General features: G+C 43.1%; 1 protein-coding gene and 1 long non-coding RNA gene across 2 annotated transcripts in view; one reads left to right on the forward strand and one right to left on the reverse strand.

Moving 5' to 3' along the window:
* The window catches only part of WDFY2 (WD repeat and FYVE domain containing 2), a 68,554-nt gene extending 63,249 nt beyond the window's left edge, over positions 1–5,305 (reverse strand). Inside the window, exon 1 of the mRNA XM_062618950.1 lies at positions 5,100–5,305. Coding sequence (XP_062474934.1) covers positions 5,100–5,236 — 137 coding nt within the window. The 5' untranslated portion in view covers positions 5,237–5,305. The remainder of the gene's footprint in view (positions 1–5,099) is intronic.
* A 1,709-nt stretch (positions 5,306–7,014) lies between these two features.
* LOC134163782 (uncharacterized) lies at positions 7,015–10,840 on the forward strand. The gene is made up of 2 exons (XR_009964845.1): positions 7,015–7,455; positions 8,666–10,840. It is a non-coding gene; the product is annotated as an uncharacterized LOC134163782 (long non-coding RNA).
* The last annotated feature ends 10,701 nt before the right edge of the window (positions 10,841–21,541 follow it).

Raw genomic sequence — 21,541 nt, forward strand, 5'->3', positions numbered from 1 at the left:
GGCATCTCAACAGGATACATGTTAGTCAAACCAGGAACAGTTACGTTTCAACATCTGCAACAATTTCTGATTCCAACAGCTTTTGGACCTCTTGTTTTCTCTCAAACCTCTGGCCAGCATCCACTTCTCTCACTCAAGCAGCCAACACTAACCTCCACCCTGAGCTTTATTACTAACACAGTCATCAAGTTGCAACACATCCAATTAATTTTAAAAAATCCAGAGCAAAACAAGTTGCATTTACAGCAATAAGTCTCTTACAAGCCTTTGCACTGTTAATGTAGAGCTCCTTCATTTCCTTTCAACAATCTTGTTGGTGACTGATGTTTTTATCAAAATTTAAAGAACCTCCAGGCAGTGACAAGTCTTTTCACACCTGTGAAGAGCATGCACACCTTCATGGTGCCAATAACCTGGGTGTGAAACCTACAGGCTTAGACTGGTAAACATGCACAGACAGCAACAAAATCAGTTCTGCAGCCACACACAAAGCAGAGTGGCCATCGGTAACATAACCCTGTGCTCAGATGAGAATTACAGACCTATACTGCAACCATACTGCTGGGCAAAGGAGTCACTTTCTACCACTCCACCACAGGAGAAAGAAAACCCAGAAATTCCCAAGGGTCTGCCGTTCCTTGCATCCTACCTGGATGCAGCACTGAGTGAAGAATTCCATCTTTCCATTAGAGATATTTCACAGGCATGAATTATGTTCCTATACACTTTACGTACTGGATGTGGACAAGAAAACGACAAAGAGCAAAAGACTGCTTTTGATATGTTTAAGGGTGGAAAGATCACACTTGTCCACACTAGAAGGTATGCCAGCAGGACACCAAAGACAGCCCTTACGTTTCTCATCACATATGCACATTCCCATTCCTAGTTCACCATTAGTTTAGAAGAGTTGAGATTTCACCTACACAAGATGGTCATTCGGTTTTTGCACCCCCTAAAAATCCTGCTAGTTAGCATACCCCGCAGACAATCCCTGGACAACAGCTTAATCAACATTTAAAAACCACACCTGCATTTGAAGCCCTCAAACTGTAAACCAAACCTAGCAACAAGCTCTGCACAGTTTTCTTTATGTTAGATGAAGACACTAATATGAATGTCAACGACAAACATTCTGGGCTTACTGTTTATACAGCTATCGATACAAAGAAGCAGAGACATCTCAGTTCAAAAGGAACTTAATATGTGGTACAAGGTACTGGAGAAGACAAAGGTCTCTCTTCCATTATTAATATATATATATAAAATAATTTCTATGGCATAAATATTTTCTCCTGCATTTTGTCACCTTTCAGGAGAGAAGAATGCTTGGTTTTCAAAAAAGAAAGGACTTGGACAACTTCCAGTTGCTTACAAAAGCTTTTACCTTCTGTGGATACTTTAAGAACAGTTCTTGACTTCAACACCTATATTTCCAAGGTCTGCAGCATTTAAGTGAGCACAGAACCCATCCATAAGAGTGCACAGACCAGAGTTCATAACTGCCAGGAAAGTTGCCTACACAAGCGTATGTCTAAGTTTTCCTCACCTACAACATAGTTAGTGGAAAAAAAGATGGCTAGTGTCAAAATACACGACACCTACCTCCCTCCTGCCAGTCTTGCACAGTGACACATGATCAGCACATCAAGACACCCAGCTGAATTGGCCCTCACATCACTGGCAGGCTCTTGAGAAATATAGAAGTGTGGCAACACCACGCAGAACTGCTTGCACTGAAAGCTGGGTGAGTCAGTGCTCTTCTTCCACTGCATCCCCATGTTCAGGTGAGATTAGTGATACTAAATCTTCTCTGGAGCATGGAGTTAGACATGTCTGAACTTGACATGCCAGTGACCTAGTTTTCAGATATGCCCAACACCCACATCTCCCTCTGAAGGCAACACAAGACAAGGATGCTCAGTGACTTTGAAATGCTTTTTAATGCACAGGAAGCTGATGACAGCTTAGGGCCACCTGCACATGCAAGGAAAATCGCACTTGAGCTTCACATATAGCACCCAGGCCATGAAATGCTATGGATCACTCAAGATGCTACATGTTTGGGTATATGTGCCTGTTAATTCCGATGTTTGCTGGCAGGTGAAAGACCATGGATGAAAGCTAGTAATTTCTTTCTTACACCCCTCCTGCATCAGATTTATACATTATTGGATAACTTAACTCTCACCTGCCTAGACAGGTGCACCCCTTTTTCTTAGAAGAATAAGTATGTAAAACATACGGGTGATGCACACTGAAAAGAAACTCCAACCCTGCAGGTTATGTAAAGGTTAGAAAAATCTAGCTAAATATGTAAATCCCACTCCCAGAGATTCATCCCCCCCCCCCAGCCATTAGAGGAATGGCCACACACTCTATTATTACTCAGTTTTCATTTTATTTCTCAAAATACGTGCATGTATGTGCTACAAATACAATTATTCAGGGCTATATAATGCATGACTATCTCTGCAAGCTATAGCTGAAACCACTTCTGTGTCTTTTAAAACCACTTGTACCACACAAAATAGAGAACAGAGACAGCCTCTGCTTTGGAGGGCTTATAGGTATACAGCCACATTGTGCACTAAAGAAAATCTTTACAGTGGTACAGTTGTTGTGACTATTAAGACTACTAGCAACTTTGACAATGATATATGTTCAGCCATTAGCCAGCAAACCAATGGAGAACTCGTTCCTCTTCATCTCCTGAAGACCCATGTTCCCCAGCCTGAAGAGCAAGCACTGGAGATGGCAAGTTTTTCCTGTTGAAGTTCTCTGCAGAAATTTCAGAACATTTCTCTCATATGAACAGTACATGTCACAGGCTGGGAAGCAGGACCAAAACTCACTCGGTTAACAAGTAAAGAGGCAGACAGCATCTCCATAACTGTCTTTTACAGTTTTCGGGAATCTCTAAAAGCCCTCCACATTCCAAGGCTATTAAACAACTACATCAACACTAACATTAGAAGGCAGGTCCAAGCAGGAAAAGGCACCATAAGGATCTGCACAAACCTAATCATAAGCCACAAATATTGAAAGTCTGGTAAATTATGCTTCCACCACGGGTATCCTGAAACCTCCAAGTCTGACTTCCAACCTGCTATTCTTTCCAAATAAGATACATACTCTCAACCTTTTAATTACAATTAAAATGCTAATGTAGGTAGAAAATTAAAAAAAAAAGCTATCAATTAACATCTTCATACCTAAAGAAATAAAAGGCATGACTATAGCTTGTAGCATCTTGAAAACACTGCAAACCAGCCCCACAAGCAGGCAAATTACCTGGTTAGCACCTTCAAACAGAAAACAGCCTGGGAACCTCCAGATTTACTACAGTATTTTAACATCTGCAGAGCTATTCTGCATCATCATCAAAACTTTAGATATCTAGCAGCACATCTAGAAACAGATTTATTTACCCAGCTTCATCAGCAAGCAGGACCTAACTGACATGCACCCAGGGTTTGCTCTGGGACAGGAAAGGAAAGGGTGATGCTCATGAACTGGTGAGCATCACCAGTTTTCACACTAAGTGTTAAAACACCGTTTTCTGCTTTACCACTTGTTACTTGAACCTGACATGACAGTTACTAGTGAAACAAAGACCTCTGATCAATCCCTTTCTGTACGTATAATTATAAACTTGGAGCATCAACCTGTTTTCAGCAACTCATACGTTCTAAAACAGCAGAAGCTATGTATTTTGTCTATGGTGGGGGAGAGACAGACTGAGAGAATCTATATGAGAGCAAATTAATTTCAGGAATACTTTCTTACAGATAAACAGAATTGACTGAATAAGCGCAACAGCTACAGTAAGCCAAAACAAACTCAAGTTTTATTTAGCTTTCACAACAAACACATAAAAAACGTAAAGACAATAAAATCATGAGCACATAGTAATGTAAAACTGCTTTTTGACAGTGTACTTGTTTGAAGCAGCTCAGTTCCTCTTTCTATAAGGCATGAAAGTTCACTTGGAGTCCACAGCTTAGATGAACTGAAATGATCTTAAACTTGCACATTTTTGACCACTAGCTGAAAACTAACTCACAGTGAGGGCAAAGACAAGATGAAAGAAATACTGACAGTTTTCCAGAAAGCCAGTGGAGACATAAAAGCAGCTGCTCAGCAGGATAACAGGCATCCAAAAGAAACAGACCAGAATAAAACCCCAGCCTTAAGAATCAAAACATATTCACACAGTGGACAACGTTTGTCTTTCAAGCTGGGACACAGGTTACACCTGAGTTGCAAAGAAACTGCTTAGAATAACTATTTATGGTCCCTGGAAGGAAAAAAAAACGCTCTTACTTTAAAAGAAAACACCTTCAGGGCAGAGTTTTGAAGCTCCAGCTGCAGGGCTACATTGAGTTTGAGCTCTTTCAGAAGAGACAGGGCTGCCGCTGGGCAGCCTCAGACCTCGCACAGCCCAGTTAAACGGCCTGAAGACATTCTCCTCTTTGGCAGCTTTACAACAAGAGATTTAACTCCAAGATCTTATCACTGATACATGGTATTTTTAAACAATTACCAAGAAATGTCTGGAGAGGGGAATCAGGAACCAAAACTACTGTTCTAACTGAAGCCACAATCTTTAGGCAAGGTCAAAGACCTCCACAGCCTCCACAGAAATCTTTGTAATGCAGGTGATCTCAAATCCCATTTTAACCTGGTTAAGAAAAGTCACTCGAGTCCTGCAAGTTTCAGCAGCGCTCCAGCCCACTCACTGCCCTGACCCATGCTGCAGTGGAGGAGAAGACAGACACCAAGGTGAGACCCCCGAGCTCCTCCTCCTGCAGGACTCGATGTGACTGTCTTAAGCCATGTCCCTATGCTGGACCACCATGACCCTGGCTCTTGCCTGGAGTCTGTTGATGGAGTCAAAGCCACATCAGCAACAGTGGTGCTCTGTCACCACCATCATCACTGGTCATTCACCATCACCGCAGGACCTGCCACATCCCACCATCACTCCTCGGTGTTGGTGGTGGCCCATCACTGCCACCATCACAGACAAGTGATGGTGGGAGACGACAGCCACCACCACAGCCCCACAGGACCTGCAGACCCCCCATCCCCGGTACCTGTCCTCGGAGACGCTGATGACCCCATCCTCCTTGGGCACTATCGCTGCCATGTTCACCACCTCCTGCGAGCCCTCCACTTTGTGGAGCAGGAGGGGCTTGCGAGTCAGCGCCTTGGGCTGAGGCTCCGCCGCCATGGGCCTCGTGGGGCCAGCGGGCAAACGCCGCTGAACGGCCGGAGGAGGCTGCTGCCGGGGAAGGCGGCCCGCACTAGCTGAGCCCGACAGCAGATGAGACCTGGCCGAGGCGGGCGCCGCCGCGGGCTCCCTCGGAAGCAGGAACCAAAGCAGCGGCGGCGGCACCGCCCCCGAGCCGGTCTGGGCTGGGGCGGGCGGGGCGGGGCGGGGCGGGGTGGCCTGAGGGGCGGGAAAATGGCGGCCGCCCGCCGCCATCTCGTTGTGTTGGGTTGTGGTGTCCCAGCTGAGGAAACCCTCCGATCTGAACGGGGCTTAAACACACACCTCCTTCAATGACCGCCCTCCCAGCGGCTGTCCGGGCTGGGCGCGGGCACGCCTCAGGGGGCAGCCAGGTAAACGTGTCCCGCTTATGGCGACTGCCTAATGCTCCTCGATTGGCACGGTGAGGGTGTGTGGTGTCCGTCCCGTAGTCAAGTCGCTGCGCACCCTTTTGCGAAAGAAAGGGGTGTTTACGCTGCTTTTTCCAACCTGAGCTTATCTTGGGGACTGAAGGTCGGCATGTGAGGTAGAGGTGGGATTTCTGATGCTGCATTAGACCATAGGATCTCCCTGTACTGAACTTTGTGTAGCGTTTTCTGCATCAAACAACGTTTACACAGTTGCACAATTTCTATGTAAATTTCAGTATTCAGTGTTGAAAATGGGCGCATAAGACACAGGGCCAGTTTGGACAGAGGTGGCGGTCAGTGCAAGCCTTGTGGCCGGCAAGGGCTGTTGGTAGGTTTGCAGTGTGGCAGGGCTGCTTGAGCGACGGCAGTAGTCATTTATTGTCCAACAGCTCATTCCTAAGGGAAATGCAACAGATTTCCAGCAGCTCATTTTCCAGAAGGTGCTACTTTACGCTCACTTTTCCTGATGGATTCATTGAGGTCCGAGAAGGTCAGATAACATACCCAAATCTGTGCTAAAGCTAGTGAAAAAGAACTCCTCCTGAAGTATACACCAAACTTTCATAATCTGTCTCAGTCTGGAAAATCATGCTCAGTGTCTGAACTGTTGTCTTGCGTTGCAGAAGTAATAAGCAGATTGGAAAGCAATATGTGAGTTGTAATGTTACATGTGCTCACAATAAGATAATGAGCAACATTTCTCTGCAGGGAAGAAAAAAAAAAAAAAAGGTATAAAAACCCCAGAGATCAGGGGTTTACTTTTTCCCTGGGAGTGACACAGCAGCGTCAGCAACAGAACAAATCCTGGCTGCCCACTTGGCACTTATGTTGCTTACGTAGTAGATACAGGCAATAGAGGAAAGCTACAGTATTTTTTTATTTTTTATTTTTTTTTATTTTTTGTGGCAGAAACTATATTTTCACAATGTATAGTAATCTCTGTTACGTTAAACAAACAAGCAGTATCTGCAGGACCACAGCAAGACATTTACTCGACTTAACTATTAGAGGTACAGAAGTCTACTGTGGAGGGAAATGTCCAGTCAACAACATAATGGCTGTATAATAGCATATAGGAAATGAATCTGCATTCTCAAACAATTTCCCACAGGAAGTGTGATTGTACAAGATAACATCTCTTTCTTATAATTCTTAGAAGGAAATTGTTGCTAAAGAGGCAGAGACCAATCCTCTTACTGCTATGGATGATCCTGTGGTCCTAGGTTAGACCTACAGATAGAAATGTTTGCCTTGCTGCTTGATGAGATGAGATATGGGAGGTAGTCTCTGAAGACATCAATATACTTTATAGCTTTCAGAACGATAAAACTGAAGTCTGTCAAGGTCTGCTGGCCTTGTTGTTTTTGTTCAAGATTAGGCACTGTGCATTGCTGACAGATAAACTGAGAGTATGTTGGACACAAGTGACTGCAGGCTCTTGGGAGACCCAGAAGACTTTTTGCTAAATGTGCCTTTAAGGAAGCAAGTAATGGAGAAAATGAGTGGCTTTGATAGGCAAAAGTGTGGTTCACAGGACTGGAAATAGGTCCTGCATATTCCCCAAATTATCTGGATTTTCTTCAGTTGCCTGTTCAGACATATTACATTTCCCCATTAACCTTGTCTTTCCTGTATCTTTAAACAGGTTCAGGTCCAAGACTAATCCTTCAAGGTTTAAGACATTGAGGGAAAACACTGGAAGGTAGGCATGTATTCTGGACCAAAGCCAAATAACAATATGCTGAAAGGAAATATATGCTTTATATAAAGGTTTGATCTTTGTAAATAAGTTACCCTTTGGGGGGAGGAGGTGGAAGACAACACAATACAAGACTCCAGCAGTGGCCAGTCAAGATAAGAATCATAAGGGTGTGTTTTAGAGCTTATCTGTACTGCTGACTTCCTCTGCAAGACCAGGAAGGCACTTGAATAACAGATATGTGTCCTGAGGTTTAGTACATCACTTTACCAGGTGTGCAAACCTGAGGTCTTCCCTTATAAGAGGGGGAAATATGATTGGGAAATTATTGCGCACCAAAACAGTTTTGCTATGGCTGAGGGAAGAAAAAATACTGCACAGAAACCTGGGGAGAGGAGGAGGGGAAGCAGAGAAGAAATAGGTTTCAAAGTGAGACAGAAACCTGAAGCTTCCTCCTGCATTCCACCCAACAGGCTAAAAGAATAATGTCATAATGGTGGAAAAGGCATTGAAATTACCACCAAGATCTATCATTGTCACACACATTTAAACAAAAAACTTTTAAACAACAGTTTTCCCATATTGACAAAACTGATGGACAAAAGGATTTAAAGTTAGAATTGCTGTAGACATCAAGTTTTATGAACATATTCTGATGCAAAATTAGGGTTAGTTTAGAAAAGTGCTTTCCCTTATAACCAAAAAAAAAGAAAAAAAGAAAAGTCAAGAAAATAAATCTTACAAATACTTCCTAGCAGGTTTTTGTTTGTTTGTTGTTTTTTTTTTCTGTCACCACTTTCAGATCAAATCACATGGATTAAAACTATTGTTAGGACTGAAAGCAAGATGACTTAGTAACTGAATTTGAAGCCAAGAAAACCAAGCCTATCCAGTTCTTTTTCTGCATTTAAAATACCTGTAGGGTTAAGAATTAAATTATGTACCTCTGGTATGTGCTTTTTGAAGGAAATAACAATGACAGCATTTAAAGGTTCTTTTTCTTGTTAATATAAATTCCAAACTGGTGTGTGTGGTCACTAGGATGTTATGCTTGGTTTATTTGAGCTTTCTTGGAAGAGTATACCCATAATAGAGTGAAAAACAAGCTGAAAAATTCAGCTTACTTTATATCAATATTACCTTATCTTGTTTCTTAGTGTCATTTCTCTTACTTTGCTTTTTGGCGTATTGCCATGGTAAATGAAACATCCTTCCCTATGTTAGTTTTGTCCTTTATTTTCTTGATGTGGATTGACTTTTACTCCTTCGATTTGGATACAGCTGAATCGGGCTGCCTGCCTATGAGCCGTAACAGTGGCTCATGGGTTCACATACAGGATGACAACAGACCTCTGGGAAGAAGCAGTTTAAACTGATGCATTCACACAATGGAGCCACTTTCCATATCCTCGAACTGCACCCCAGAGTCTTGGAAGGCTTTCTCCAATTCCTTATTTGCAGTCTTGTTTGAAGCTTTAAGATTTGGAGCAAACTGAATTCCCCATCTTCTCCGGCAATTTGCTTTAAAAGCTACTCTCTGGCTCCATCTTCTGTTTTGTTCGTTGGTTGGTTTGTGGATTTTATTTATTTGCTTATTTATTTATTTAGGCATATCAGGGTAAGATTCTTGAGTTTTGCAAACTAAAATGTAGGTAATCACGTCTTGCGCGGCAATTGAGACAAGCAGGAGAGAACCCCGACCTGCAGGTGAAAAGGTTGGCCCAGAGAGGAGGGAGCTGAATGATAACGAGCTATGCTATCAGCCCTGTGTTTACGTATTCCTGTCTGCAAAGTTACTTCTGTTACAAGAGGAGGAGAAATGCTTTGGCCAGGAAGCGCAGAAATATGTTCTGTTTTGGCGTAATTGTAACTTCTCTGCAAAATGATGATCATTACATGATCTGGCAACACAGTGACATCTCTCATACCTTTCAGCTTAAACTGGCAAGCACAGGGGCCACTGAGTAAGAGAATTTAATAAATAGATTAGCCTCTTTATGGATACTAAGAAATACAGTCTTTTTATAAAGTGCTCAACAATAATAAAAGTAATATTAACAATCCAAAGAACAAGTCTTTAATAAAGAAAACTATTTTATGGTGATTAAATTTTAGGCCCAGACTATTCAACATATGCCCCTTTGAGCCATTAAGTAATCTGATTCCAGTTGCTCTTACTCTGCAAGAGGGGAACTCGTGTTGAAGCAAAACTGCACTTTGACTGATTCAGTGCTTAAACTTAAAACTGCTCTGTTACCAGTAAGCCAGATTTTGGCTTCAGAGGCCTCTTCCTCAGTCACCCTTGCAAACCCGAAGAATTTATATACACAAAAGGTAATCACATAAGAAAGGTAAAACCACTTGGCAACAAGTAGAGCTGCCTCTCAACAGCCATTGAATGTGGAATACGTTATTCTCTCCCTTGCTTTTCTTCCCTGCCTGTTCATAAACAAAATGTTTTCCAGCTTTGCAGTATATGGGATTTACAATTCCTTCAAACCTTGTACTACTGTGCACTTCTCTCCTTCTTCAGTTTTGTCTGCAATGATAGCCTTCATAAGATAGCTACTGAAAAATATTTTTAATTTCAGATGCTACATCATTCTTGGAAGCATGTGGGAAACAAATATAGATGAGCTCTTTATATAGAAAAGCAAACTTCACAGAGCACCAAAATGTTCTGTGGAAAATTCACTTGTCCATCTTGCTTAAAAATACAAAACTTGTTATAAAAATGCACCCTCAAATTTAGACATTGCTCATTATTTTGCTCTAGGTATTTACAGGCCACACAATGAATGGTACATCCTATCATGTTTCTATTAATAAGTCCTATACACTCATTCTAACAGTTTTATATTTCATTAATTTTGTTTTATGTAGGCACTCAGAAAATGAGGACATATCAGAAACATCTTGAATTCGCTGTAGGACAAAGTTGTGAAGAAAAAGATTAGCTTTAAGAAATATACATGTCAGTATCACTGTGCACCACCTTATTGAAGGGGAATACACTCATTTTTAGCTTCCATGCAAGTGCTGTTGGCTTTGTAACTGACTGTGAATATGTGAGAACAAAAAAAGTGATGCTGTGTCAGTGTGTGGGCTGCAAATGAGAACTCCTAGCTCATACATTTTGCCCCATAAGCAGTTCTAGCATTGTATGCAGTCTTATTGCTGTTTTCTTTGTCCTCATTGATCCTGCTATTACTCACATTTTGGGCTCCTAATTTGCAGTAAAAATCCCTCTGTAATTTAATTCGCTGTTTTCTTGGTGGAACTTTCTGACCACTAATTCTTGTAAGCTCGTTATTCCTCTATTTCTCTAGGCCTCAGGACTTCAGCACTTCGGTTTTGTTTTTTGTTTGTTTCTTTTTTCCTAAACCTTCCTTCCCTGTATGATATTGAAGAATCATGGAGTATCATGAATAAATACATTTTTGACTTGAAAACACACTTGAAAGGTTTCCTTTTCATTCATCTGAAGTATACAATTAAGAACAGGGAATATCATGGAACATTTTCTTTCAACAACTTTTCTCTTTCTGATACCTTTTTTGTCTCACCTTTACTATACATGGGGCGACAGTGAATGTTGTTAGGTGAACAAAATACTTTTTACCTTCTGAAACCTCATGAAGTTCAACAAGGCCAACTGCAAGGTCCTGCACCCAGGTTGGAGCAACCCCAATATCCATACAGACTGGGGGATGAATGAATTGAGAACAACCCTGTGGAGAAGGTCTTGGTGATAATCTAGATGTCATCTACCTGGACTTGTGCAAAGCATTCTACACTGTTCTGCATGACATCCTTGTCTATAAATTGAAGAGACATCAATTTGATGGATGGACCACTCGGTGGATAAAGAACTGGCTGGATGGCTGCACACAAAGAGTTGTGGTCAATGGCTCAATGTCCAGCTGGAGACCAGTAACGAGTGGTGTCCCTCAGGGATCGGTGTTGGGACCGGTCTTGTTTAACATGTTCGTTGCTGACATGGACAGTGGGATTGAGTGTGCCCTCAGCAAGTTTGCCGATGACACCGAGCTGTGTGGTTCGGTTGATACGCTGGAGGGAAGGAATGCCATCCAGAGGGACCTTGACATGCTTGTGAGGTGACCTGATGCCAACCTCATGAAGTTTAACCATGCCAAGTGCAAGGTCCTACACCTGGGTGGGAGCAATCCCAGGCACAGCTACAGGTTGGGCAGAGAAGAGATTCAGAGCAGCCCTGCGGAGAAAGACTTGTGGGTGCTGGTTGATGAGAAAATGAACATGAGCCGCCTTCAGTGTGCGCTCACAGCCCAGAAAGCCAACCGTATCCTGGGCTGCATCAAAAGGAGCATGACCAGCAGGTCAAAGGAGGTGATCCTGCCCCTCTACTCTGCTCTTGTGAGACCTCACCTGGAGTATTGTGTGCAGTTCTGGTGTCCTCAACATAAAAAGGACATGGAACTGTTGGAACAAGTCCAGAGGAGGGCCACGAGGATGATCAGGGGACTGGAGCACCTCCTGTATGAAGACAGGCTGAGGAAGTTGGGGCTGTTCAGCCTGGAGAAGAGAAGGCTGCGTGGAGACCTCAACAGCCTTCCAGTATCTGAAGGGGGGCTATAGGGATGCTGGGGAGGGACTCTTCATTAGAGACTGTAGTGATAGGACAAGGGGTAACAGGTTAAAATTTAAACAGGGGAAGTTTAGAATGGATATAAGGAGGAAGTTCTTTACTGTAAGGGTGGTGAGGAAGTGGAATGGGTTGCCCAGGGAAGTTGTGAATGCTCCATCCCTGGTGGTGTTCAAGGCCAGGTTGGACGAGGCCTTGGGTGAGATGGTTTAGTTGAGGTGTCCCTGCCCATGGCAGGGGGATTGGAACTAGATGATCTTAAGGTCCTTTCCAACCCTAACTATTCTATAATAGTGGACAAAAAATTGGACTTAAGCTGGCAGTGTGCACTTGCAGTCCAGAAAGCCAACCATATCCAGTACTACATCCAAAGGAGCATGGTCAGCAGGTAAAGGGAGGTGATCCTGTCCCTCTGCTCTGGTGAGACCCCACCTGCAGTACTGTGTCCAGCTCTGTGGCCCCCAACACAAGAGGGACATGGACCTGCTTGAGTGGGCCCAGAGGAGGGCCACAAAAGTCCTCAGGGTGCTGGAGCACCTCTGGTATGGAAACACACTGAGAGAGTTGGGCTTGTTCAGCCTGGAGAAGAGAAGGCTCCAGGGTGACCTTATTGCAGCTTTCTAGTACCTAACCAGGGCCTACAAGAAAGATGGAGAGACTTTTTACCAAGGACTGTAGTGACAGGACAAGTTTTAAACTGAAAATGGGTGAGCTTAGATTGAATATGAGAAGAAATTTTTTTACTGTGAGGGTGGTGAGGCGCTGGCACAGGTTGTCCAGAGAAGCTGTGGCTGTCCCATCCCTGGCAGGGTTCAAGGCCAGGCTGGACAGGGCTTTGAGCAACCTGGTTTAGTGGAAGGTGTCCCTGCCCATAGCAGGGGGTTGGAACTAGGTCATCTTCATGGACCCTTCCCACCCAAACCAGTCTGTGATTCTATGATCTGAGCACACAAAGAGAAAATAAAACAAACAAAAAAACCCTGTTATTAAACTGTTAAATACTGGGTTTTGCTTGCTAATTTTGAAAGTATCTGAGAATCAGGAATGAAGGAATATTTTAAATATTTTATAAAAAAAGTCTGATACAATTTATGGTCAAAAAGGTACTAACAGTGCTATTGCTAATGAAGCTCTAGCGCCATGTTAATATGCATTTTCTATAGAAAATTTTTGGAGATGGACAGTTGACTTTAAGTCAAGACACATTATAGATTACCTCTTACTGCAACTACATGAAAAGCTTCATATTGTACAAAATAAGCATGAGAGTCTTAAAAAAAATACCCCCCGCTGAAGTTGTCAACTTTTGTTGACTCAAATCTGTGACAAAATATTACTTTAAAAACTAGTGGTTCCTGATGCAGGGTGGCTGAACTCATCTCTTCTGTGGGAAACAGTTCCTGCAAGGAAGTCCTGAGAGTCAGCTTGAAAGCAAAATTGCAGAAGTTTCAGTGTACACAGGGACTTATGACTCAGTACCATAGGGGTGTTTGTGGAGTTAAAAAGAATCCCAGATTGTCTAATCAAACTTTTTCATGTCTTATTCTGTGCAAATGTTATGAGTCATGTTCACTTCAGGAGGTAAGTCGCTATTTCTGGCCATCATCGCAGGAAGAGGTTCCTCAGCCTTTGAGTGTATATATGTGTCCCAGTGATGCCACATTTAGATGGGCACTATTGTGGATGGTGGTGTGGAGCATTTGGTTCCTCAGTTACCTCATGGCCATTCCTGATAAGTACCATTTTTATTCTACATAGATTAACAGCCAGAATGTCTGATTGCTTTGAACATCTTGCACAGTAGTGGGCCCGTATGTCTGCAGTCATAATCTACAGAGTGCCCTTTGATTTCAAAGGGATAACCATATCTGAGTCAGGTTTAGCTGCTTTGGGGAGACATCCTTTGGGACAAAAGTGGGTGTGGAAGCCCTGGCACACTCCAGGAGAGCTACCAAATGAGAAAATTCATGAAAGTTGGAGAGATACTCTTTATTTGTAAAATAGTAAATGCTGTAAAGACAAGAGGACACGTGTTTGTGGAGAAAACCAATTATTTGGTCATGGCCTCACCTTGGTGACCTCGTTGTGTCAAATTATCATCAGTCAAGACAGTAGAAATACCTCTCTGAAGACTGTGGAACTGGCAAATGTACATCTTGCATCTCTGAAAGTGGATGAGGAAGCTCCAAAGGGGATGACAAAGGAAACCCTCAAGTCAGCCTGTCTAGGACTGAAAAAAAAAAAAGAATAAAAAGAAGAGAGTCTGGCATTCTTGGTAGTTTTGATTAGCCTGATATTCAAGCTGACTGCCCCAGAATAACCTCTGTATTATATGCTTCATGTGAGCACAGGACAGTTTTCAAACAGTTTCTCCATCAGGTTGAAGTGTTAAAAATAAAGGTGCTCGAAAGTGATGCTCCCGAAGTTAAAAGAACTTGTTCAGTGTGGCAGATCAGTCTGCAGTAATAAGAGGGTACCAGGGCAATAGTTATCTTTCACTGAACCATGACAAGAAATACTGTAAGAACCGGCCATGTTAGTGCTCCCAAAGTGTTCAAGTGAGAAGACAGGTAGCAATTAAGAATGTAAAGACCCTCAAATTGTAATGAGTAAGTGGTGGAAACAGGTTTCTCCATCTGAAAAGCTGCACAGGTAGGTATGCACATAAACACATTAAAAAACCCAGCACCACAAAACCAAACTGAAAAAAGAAGCCTTTCTCTAAGGCTAGAGAGCCTAAGGCTAAAACTGTAGCAGGGAATTTTGGCACCTGCCACAGGATGAGTCCAGCTCTATTAGCTCATTAAACAGACCACAGGTTGTTCTTTGGGTTCTGAAGCCAGAGTGTCCCAGCCTGCATCACAGAACTACATTTTCTTCTTCCCCCAAGAGTGATGATGTTGTCCTGGGTTCAGGAGTAGCAGTCATTTTTCTCCTTCTTGGTAGCTGGTGCAGTGCAGTGTTTTGACTTTCGGCTCGGGAACAGATCTGATAACAAGGATGTTTTGGTTTGGCCAAGGACTTTGTGAGCCTCATGCTCTACCAGGGAGGAGGGGAAGCCAGGAGGAAGCAGAGACAGGACACCTGACCCAAGCTAACCAAAGAGGTATTCCATACCACAGCACGTCATGCCCGGGATGTAACTGGGAGTGAGCCAGAAGGGCTGGGAGACTGCAGGGTTGGAGGAGGTATTGGTCAGAGCTTGGTCGGACTGGGGGGGCGAGTTATCAGTCGGCTGGTGGTGAGGTGTTGTATTCTCTTCCCTTGTTATTTTCTTTATCATTGTTATTATTGGTGGTAGCAGTAGTGATTTGTGTTATACCTTAGTTACTAAACTGTTCTTATCTCAACCCGTGGGAGTTGCATTCTTTTCCATTCTCCTCTCCGTCCCTCCAGGAGTAGGGGGAGGGAAAGAAGGGGGGGGAGTGAGTGAACGAGTTACCTGACTGGGTTTAAACCACGACAGAGGTAAAACTGTGTTTGGGAAAATAAATGGTCCCTGCTCCATGCCGTCCTCCAGTCCATGTCCAGGTACTCTCTGAGTGGTTGCCAAGAGTCACATTCCAAAACTGCCAGGTAACATGCTGACAATTCAGTTTTAACAGCTCTGCCTAGCAGTGCCCGAGTGCTCTGAATCATACCAGTGTAGATCCAGCTGATGAATCTTTCTCCAGGATTTTGGTACCTTCCAATCCAGCAGTGTGACCACAATGACCCTTCCACTGTAGGAGCAGGTACCTGCTGAGACATAGACTCACAGAAATCATAGAATGGACATCTAGCAAACTTCTTGGGATTCAGGAAATACGAGCTGCCAGGAGCCTGACAGTTACAGGAGCACTTGTGTGCAGGTAATCCAGTTTCTCTCCTTCACAGTGGCACACAGTGAAGTATTAGCCATCCTCTCCACTGTGCAGATTTATATTCTAGGGACTTCACAACTCTCTTGCAAAATTCTTCCATAGAGATGTCTGACTGGACCTGTTTCAATCAGCATTCAGCTCCTTGCCTCTGTCCTCCTGCAAGGGGAATGCCAGATGTTAGGGACTCTCTTACCTCCTCTTTGATACAATCCTGCTCAATAGTTTTCCTCTTCCAAGTGCTAATAATAGAAAAGAGAGGGGAAAGAAAAAAGAAAAAAAGAGAAACTAGAACAACTTTCCTATACAGAGATGGGCTTGAGCCTGATCTGAATGGGGAGGAGAAAAGAGGGAATACTTGTGCAGCTGCAGCATGATTTCATACTGTGAACAAATACATCACTGCCCAGGGCTAATGATCTGGCTCCAGTGCCTCCAAATCCTCTTGTAAGACTACATTTGCCGTATGCATAAAAGTGGCAGTCAGAGAGGCTTTGTTCCCATGGACTTTTCTAGGCATCTACCCTTTCTTCCACTTGAAGGCTGGCAGTGTCCTAACTCATATTTAGGGGAGATAATTTTTCTTCGAAATTGTATTTTGCTTAATTTCAGGAGGTTCTATTCATGTCCTTTTTTTTGGCCAGAAAAATATGGAACTATATGAATTTATATATGCAATCATTCATGAGCATAAAGATTCAAAAGAGAATGAGGGAGAAATACCACTTGTGACTAGGCATAACAATTCTGAAGGGGAAATTTATCCACATTTTATGGTTTTGTTTTTTAGTAAGAGGTGACATGCTGCCCTAGTGCTAACTTGTAGCAGGAGAGATTAAAAATTCTTGGACCATCAGTAGCAAGAAATCACAGGGCTGTACTTACAGAGGTCATTAACTGTCCAGACATCTGTTGGGTAACAAATTCTGCTAAACATAGATCATGAAATGGTTCTTGAATTATGCAGAAGATAATTTCACAATCCAGAAAACAGAGAATTCAAGCAGAGAAAAAGCCGTGTAAGACCTTCTATTGCTAGTTGGGGAGGAATTCACTATGATGTCAGAATTACAGGAAAGGTTGGTGCTAGTGGCAGTACTCTGCTGGACTGCTACCAGTGCAATAAGGAACAGATTTATACAGTGGTCACTGTAACAGTTACATATTCCACAGAGTAACTGACATTATAGCAATACTGGTTATATTAATTAGAGAGACACTGACAAAAGTGTCCAGATAACTAGGCAAAAGTAAAAATTCCAAATGTTTTAGTGAAAACTACTGTGAAGAGTGTTAGCACAGCAGTAATCGATTTCAGTCTAAAAAAGGGAGTTAGGAAATAATGAGTGGATGCAGCAATGGAAAAATTTATGCTACAGTGAAAACAGGCTAGATTATTCCAAACATTGTATAAATTAAAGCACAAGAGACACTAACTCCCCTTGAAAAAGGCATACTCTCCTATTCTCCGTAAGTTAACTGTAGTTGCCAGTTGGTAGAGGACCACAAGTGTGTCCAATTATGCTGCGCTGGACTATAATTTGGTTAAAGGGCTGTTACTTACCTCTGAAATGAGAGATCAAGTGGTATCTCTCAACCTTTGGAATCAGAAGCTGCTCTGGATTCAGGAGTTACCTATTAGCTGCTGCTGTCAAGCACACAGCACAACCAATCATCAAAAACACGGAGAGTGAAAACACTTGTCAGGGCAAATGAGTAGTTCTGGCTTTTTTCCCTCGGCCAGCTGAGGAGAGCAATATGAATAGCTAAGTAGAAAGAAAAAGAATTGGAGTAGAAAAAAACATAGTAACTTTTTTTTCTGAAGGAAAAAATAAGATAAAGAGAACCTGAAGTGGGAGATGTGAAGAAAAATAAGAACTGATAAAGGAAATTAAAACACAAGCCCCCCCCCCCCCCCCCCCCCAATATAATGAAAGTAAATGTAATGGATATAATAGTTAAAAGCCTGATTTTTTTGTCTTCTTTGCATTGTTAAATTTCATCTTCCTTCAAGACTCCAGTTATATAAATCACTGTTAGCTCTGTATTCACAACTCACATAAACCAGGCAACATGAATGCATATAACAGTGTCAAAGGCCTAGGAAAACAGAAATAACGGAAAATAGAAATACCTCAAAAGAGGAATGGAGCAGGAGAATCTCAGAGAAAATGCTACATTCATCATGCAACTTGTGTACACAACATACTTTGGCAAACCTAGAGAAGTGTAAACTTAGTGTCAACCTGAATTATGGAAGGGCTTTCCTGGACTTTTTATTTTGGACCCATGTTTGGAAAATAACCATAAACTATATATTGCCTTAAAAATGGCTTACCAACAGGAAAATATTAGAACGGATCCAGAAACATTCAAGGCTTTCCGACTGCAACATCATGAAATTGAAAGCCATCTCCAACAACAAAAGAACTCATCACTGACCTAAATAGCACTGCTTGGAGAAGACTGCTTTCATAAGATTACATTTGTAATTTGAGGTTCATTATAAACTGATCTCAAGTCAGTTCTCAGGTTTTCCTAATGAGAAACGCTTTTTGTAATCTCAGCTCAGTAAGAATTATCCTTCTGTGCTTTTCAAAACCGTGTTTTAAGTGTCCCTCCTTCCAAATATTTATAGAATCATAGAATCATAAAATCATAGAATCGTTAGGGTTGGAAAGGACCTTAAGATCATCTAGTTCCAACCCCCCTGCCATGGGCAGGGACACCTAACGCTAAACCATATCACCCAAGGCCTCCTCCAACCTGGCCTTGAACACCACCAGGGATGGAGCATTCACAACCTCCCTGGGCAACTGTCCTGGGTTCAGCAGTAGCAGTCATTTTTCTCCTCCTTGGTAGCTGGTGTAGTGCAGTGTTTTGACTTTCAGCTCGGGAACAGAGCTGATAAAAAGGATGTTTTGGTTTGGCCAAGGACTTTGTGAGCCTCACGCTCTGCCAGGGAGGAGGGGAAGCCAGGAGGAAGCAGAGACAGGACACCTGACCCAAACTGACCAAAGAGGTATTCCATACCACAGCACGTCATGCCCAGGAGGTAACTGGGAGTTAGCTGGAAGGACTGAGGGACTGCAGGGTTGGAGGAGGTATCGGTCGGAGCTTGGTCGGGGCTGGGGGGTCGAGTTATCGGTCGGCTGGTGCTGAGGTGTTGTATTCTCTTCCCTTGTTATTTCTTTTATCATTATTATCATTGGTGGTAGCAGTAGTGATTTGTGTTATACCTTAGTTACTAAACTGTTCTTATCTCAACCCGTGGGAGTTGCATTCTTTTTGATTCTCCTCTCCGTCCCTCCGGGAGCAGGGGGAGGGCAAGAAAGGGGGGGAAGTGAGCGAACGAGTTACCTGACTGGGTTTAAACGACGACAGCAACCCATTCCAGTGCCTCACCACCCTAACAGGAAAGAATTTCCTTCTTATACCCAACCTAAACTTCCCCTGTTTAAGTTTTAACCTGTTACCCCTTGTCCTGTCACTACAGTCTCTAATGAAAAGTCCCTCCCCAGCATCCCTATAGGCCCCCTTCAGATACTGGAAGGCTGCTATGAGGTCTCCATGCAGCCTTCTCTTCTCCAGGCTGAACAGCCCCAACTTCCTCAGCCTGTCTTCATAGGGGAGGTGCTCCAGTCCCCTGATCATCCTCGTGGCCCTTCTCTTGACTTTTTCCAACAGTTCCATGTCCTTTTTATGTTGAGGACACCAGAACTGCACACAATACTCCAGGTGAGGTCTCACAAGAGCAGAGTAGAGGGGCAGGATCACCTCCTTTGACCTGCTGGTCACGCTCCTTTTGATGCAGCCCAGGATATGGTTGGCTTTCTGGGCTGCAAGCGCACACTGCCGGCTCATGTTCATTTTCTCATCAACCAACACCCCCAAGTCCTTCTCCACAGGGCTGCTCTGAATCTCTTCTCTGCCCAACCTGTAGCTGTGCCTGGGATTGCTCCCACCCAGGTGTAGGACCTTGCACTTGGCATGGTTAAACTTCATGAGGTTGGCATCAGCCCACCTCACAAGCATGTCAAGGTCCCTCTGGATGGCATTCCTTCCCTCCAGCATATCAACCAAACCACACAGCTTGGTGTCATTGGCAAACTTGCTGAGGGCGCACTCAATCCCACTGTCTATGTCAGCGACGATGTTAAACAAGACTGGTCCCAACACCGATCCCTGAGGGACACCACTCGTTACTGGTCTCCAGCTGGACATTGAGCCATTGACTACAACTAAAACAAGACACTATTTTTCTCCACGTTGGTGCAAGACAGATTTGCTCACCATGGCATACATTCAAGTTTTCTGTAACAAATAGGTCTTATATCACAACTTCAGTGTGTGCATAAAAGTAGAAAAAAACGCCAACATTTCCCTTCATTTTAAGTGTATCTTTTGACTAACATGCTAAGCAAACAGAACCAAACACCTTGCAAAGGTGCTTGAGATCAGGGAGTAGAAATGAACAGATTTATTCCCTGGATTAAAGAGGCTTTATCAGGTTTCTTTTATTCTAGAAGACCAATATCTGTGCTTTATAGATGGCTTTTGTAAAGATTTCCAATTAGCTACTAGTTGAAATTTGATAAGTTTTCATTAACTGCTAAGTGGCAAAAGACAGGGCAACTGGTCTATATTCCCTTTGACACCAGTCATGCCAGCTGCTTTGCAGAGACCAACCAAGTGGATCTTTCTTTCAGAGCATATTTTGATTTTGGGCAAAAGATGGCAATGCATAATAATCACATTTAGAGTAAAAGCTGGATAATAAACTTCTGCAGCATGGCAATATTTTAAAGAAAGAGCTCCCAGCTCTCAAATACCACATGCAGGTGTGATACCTCAGTGGGAAGCGATTTAGGGATGTATGAATAATTCTGTCCTGTTTACCAAGACTATAACCCATTACACTGGCCATTAAAAAAGAAAAGAAAACAAGAAAAACACACCTCATTGTTTTGCCTCCCTGGGAAGTGCTTGTAGACTGTCTTCAGCTGTAACTGCTTTACACTCCAAGCTGACTGTAGCTGGAGTTGATTTCCCTTAGCTGCTCAATTAGTTAGATAAATTCTGCATGCCTGTGTCTGGGATCCATGGTAATGGAGTTATGTTGCTATGCTATAAAATGTGCGAGAGAGTCCAGCACTTCAGCAAGGATATGATTTCTGGTGCTACTGCAACTTCTTAGTGTGGGCAAGAAGGAGTGCTTGGAGGAACGAACAAAAGCCATCACTGGAACGATGACAAGGAATTGCTCAGGACAGCAGGTACCGGCCAGGAAAACTTCCCAGGGAAGGATGTAGCAACCATCTGAAAGATTGTTTAAAAGTGGTGGTGTGGGGAAAGAATACTCCAGTTCTGTTCCTGTCATCCTGAGGAGAGCCTGCATGGCAACATTGTGTTACAGGTGTTTGTGTGAAGGGCTGCATGAACTCCCTACCACACATGTGGGAGCTTTTAACCAGGGCTACAAGAAAGCTAAACAAAACCAGGGTGGCCTGCTACAAATGATCTCTCTCAAATTATAGATGTAACTATAAAGCCAGGTTGGATGGGGCTTTGATCAACCTGGTCTAGTGGAAGGTATCCCTGCCTATGGCGGGGGGGTTGGAAATGGATGATCTTTAAGGTCTTTTCCCACACATATTGTTCTATGATTATCTC

This window comes from Pezoporus occidentalis, unplaced genomic scaffold, assembly GCF_034315485.1.
Source record: "Pezoporus occidentalis ecotype Australia unplaced genomic scaffold, CSIRO_AGI_Poc_V1 ctg207, whole genome shotgun sequence".
Taxonomy (NCBI): domain Eukaryota; kingdom Metazoa; phylum Chordata; class Aves; order Psittaciformes; family Psittacidae; genus Pezoporus; species Pezoporus occidentalis.